The following is a 2,492-nucleotide window of genomic DNA, read 5'->3' as shown; positions in this document are numbered from 1 at the left end:
ATGTGTTGTCATCATCAAAAAACAAACTCATTAGGGAGTGAGTTCAACACTCACATTGCTCCCCTATCAACAATCTCCCCCTTTTTTGATGATGCACAACCATGATCAATAAATCAACCATGATGTACAATGCACAATCAAAAATTGTTTCAAATAGTTTCACCCAGACACATATACACAGTTATATGTCATTCAAAATTAATTATCTCATTCAAAATCAATTATCTCTCCCCTTTTGGGCATTAGCAAAAAAAGATTTTTAGTATATTGTATAATTGAAACACAAAGATAATGATACAATAAGAGAAACATCAACAAGTATTGTTTTTAAGATGCTCCCCCTATCAACTATATATGATTCACATGATTTTAATTTCTTCCCCTTTATACATGTGAACAAATTATGAATCAAAGTATTTGGCTTCCCCTATCAATATGCATTATTTCATATTCAATATTAGAGTAGCATGATAAAGATATATCAAATCATGTATCATTCAAAAATAGTTTCAAGCAATATATCATAAAATATACAAATATTAGAGTAATGCAGATACAACTTGAAGCTAACATAGACATGTGTAATCATTCATAACCTCAGTTAGATTCATAACAGATTATAAACAATGAGATTTATGATGAATGAACACATATTATATCATAAAAGATGATTCATAGTAAATGATTTGGTAGTTAAGAAACTTCAAACCAAATTTTGCGAAAAGCAATCGATTTCATTTCTCCCTTAATCGATTCAGTTCTCCAGAGTATTGAAAATACATTTCAATTCAGTAGTCAATCAGCAGACCTACATAAACTTTTCTTCTCAACTAGGTTGAGTGTTAGTCGAGATACAGTGTGAATGAAACAAAATATTATCACTGATCAAGTATTAATATGCAATGTAATGATGTTAATAGTAAAAAGTTCAATTGCTATCATAATATAATCAATTAAATGCTATTTAATGCAATTTTGATCCAGTATACCTTATTCATTCCTTATTGTATAAAATCTCTCTTTATTTAGAGGTTTTATAAAAATGTCAGCCCATTGATGCAAGGTATCCACATATTCAATTTTGATTTCACCTTTAAGGATGTGATCTCTTATGAAGTGGTGCCTTATTTCAATATGCTTGGTCTTGGAATGAAGTACAAGATTCTTAGTTAAGTTTATAACACATGTATTATCACATTTAAGAGGAATATGATCTAGAAGTATATCATAGTCTTCTAGTTGACTCTTGATCCAGAGAGACTGAGCACAACAACTTCCAACTGAAATGTACTCGACTTCTATGGTGGATAGTGCCACACAAGCCTGTTTCTTTGAATGCCAAGAAACTAGAGATTAACCTAGAAGATGACATGTGCCACTAATGCTTTTCCTGTCTAGTTTGCAACCACCAAAGTCTGAATCACTGTAACCTTCTAGAAAAATGTTTAATCCACTAGGATACCATAGTCCAAGACTTTTGGTTCCCTTTAGATATTTCAAAATCCTTTTCACAGCAGTAAGATGTGATTCCTTTGGTTTTGATTGAAATCTAGCACAAAGACAAACACTATGCATAATGTCTGGTCTACTAGTAGTAAGATATAACAAGGATCTGATCATACCTCTATAGAGCTTTTGATCTACGAAATTTCCTTTCTCGTCCAGACCAAGATAATAGTTTGTTGCCATCGGTGTGGCAGCTTCTTTGCATTCCAACATCTTATATTTCTTTAGCAGATCTGTGCCATACTTGGATTGGTGTATAAAGATGCCACTGTCATCTTGCTTCACTTGTAATCCTAGAAAATAGGTTAGTTCCCCCATCATGGACATTTCAAATTCATCCTGCATAGTCTTTGAAAATTCTTGGCATAATAGAGGGTTAGTGGAACCAAAAATTATATCATCTACATATATCTGCACAAACAGTTTATCCTTTCTAGATTTTTTAATAAAGAGGGTTGAATCAACTACCTTGTGAATCCTTTCTTGATTAAGAACTCACTCAACCGTTCATACCATGATCTAGGTGCCTGCTTTAGTCCATACAAAGCCTTTTTTAACTTGAACACATGGTCAGGAAAGTCAAAATCCTGGAAGCCGAGGGGTTGTTCAACAAATACCTCTTCCTTTATGTAACCATTTAGGAAAGCACTCTTTACATCCATTTGTTACAATTTGAATCTTATTATAGAAGCAATGGCGAGAAGATTTCTTATGGCTTCTAGTCTAGCCACAAGAGCATATGTTTCATCATAATCGATTCCTTCTTCTTGACTATAACCCTTTGCAACTAATTTGGCCTTGTTCTTGACGATCTCTCCAAAATCATCCATTTTATTTCGGAACACCCATTTAGTACCTATTACCTGTTGAGTTTTTACCCTAGGAACAAGTTCTCAAACATTGTTTCTCTTGAACTAATTTAACTCTTCTTTGCCATCATCCAGTTTTCGTCAGCAAGAGCATCATCAATATTTTCGGGCTCAATT

At 33.1% G+C, this 2,492-nt stretch overlaps 1 protein-coding gene across 1 annotated transcript; it reads right to left on the bottom strand.

Moving 5' to 3' along the window:
- Positions 1 to 1,353: 1,353 nt before the first annotated feature.
- On the bottom strand, positions 1,354 to 2,168 carry LOC108344418 (uncharacterized mitochondrial protein AtMg00810-like). Its single transcript, XM_017582863.1, has 2 exons — positions 2,006 to 2,168; positions 1,354 to 1,799 (listed from the first exon to the last, which is right to left on the bottom strand). The coding sequence occupies exons 1-2, from the start codon at positions 2,166 to 2,168 to the stop codon at positions 1,354 to 1,356; spliced, it is 609 nt and encodes a 202-aa protein (XP_017438352.1).
- Between the last annotated feature and the right edge of the window lie 324 nt (positions 2,169 to 2,492).

Source organism: Vigna angularis, chromosome 8 (assembly GCF_016808095.1).
Source record: "Vigna angularis cultivar LongXiaoDou No.4 chromosome 8, ASM1680809v1, whole genome shotgun sequence".
In the NCBI taxonomy this organism is placed as follows: Eukaryota; Viridiplantae; Streptophyta; class Magnoliopsida; order Fabales; family Fabaceae; genus Vigna; species Vigna angularis.
This window is presented reverse-complemented; position numbering and strand designations above follow the sequence as displayed.

Bases quoted from the DNA above. Each gene is read 5' to 3' on its own strand.
- LOC108344418 (XM_017582863.1), bottom strand. From the start codon at position 2,168: ATGGATGTAAAGAGTGCTTTCCTAAATGGTTACATAAAGGAAGAGGTA. The intron at 1,800-2,005 runs GTGAGTTCTTAA...CCTATTTTCTAG, and splicing joins ATCATGGTATGAACGGTTGA to GATTACAAGTGAAGCAAGAT.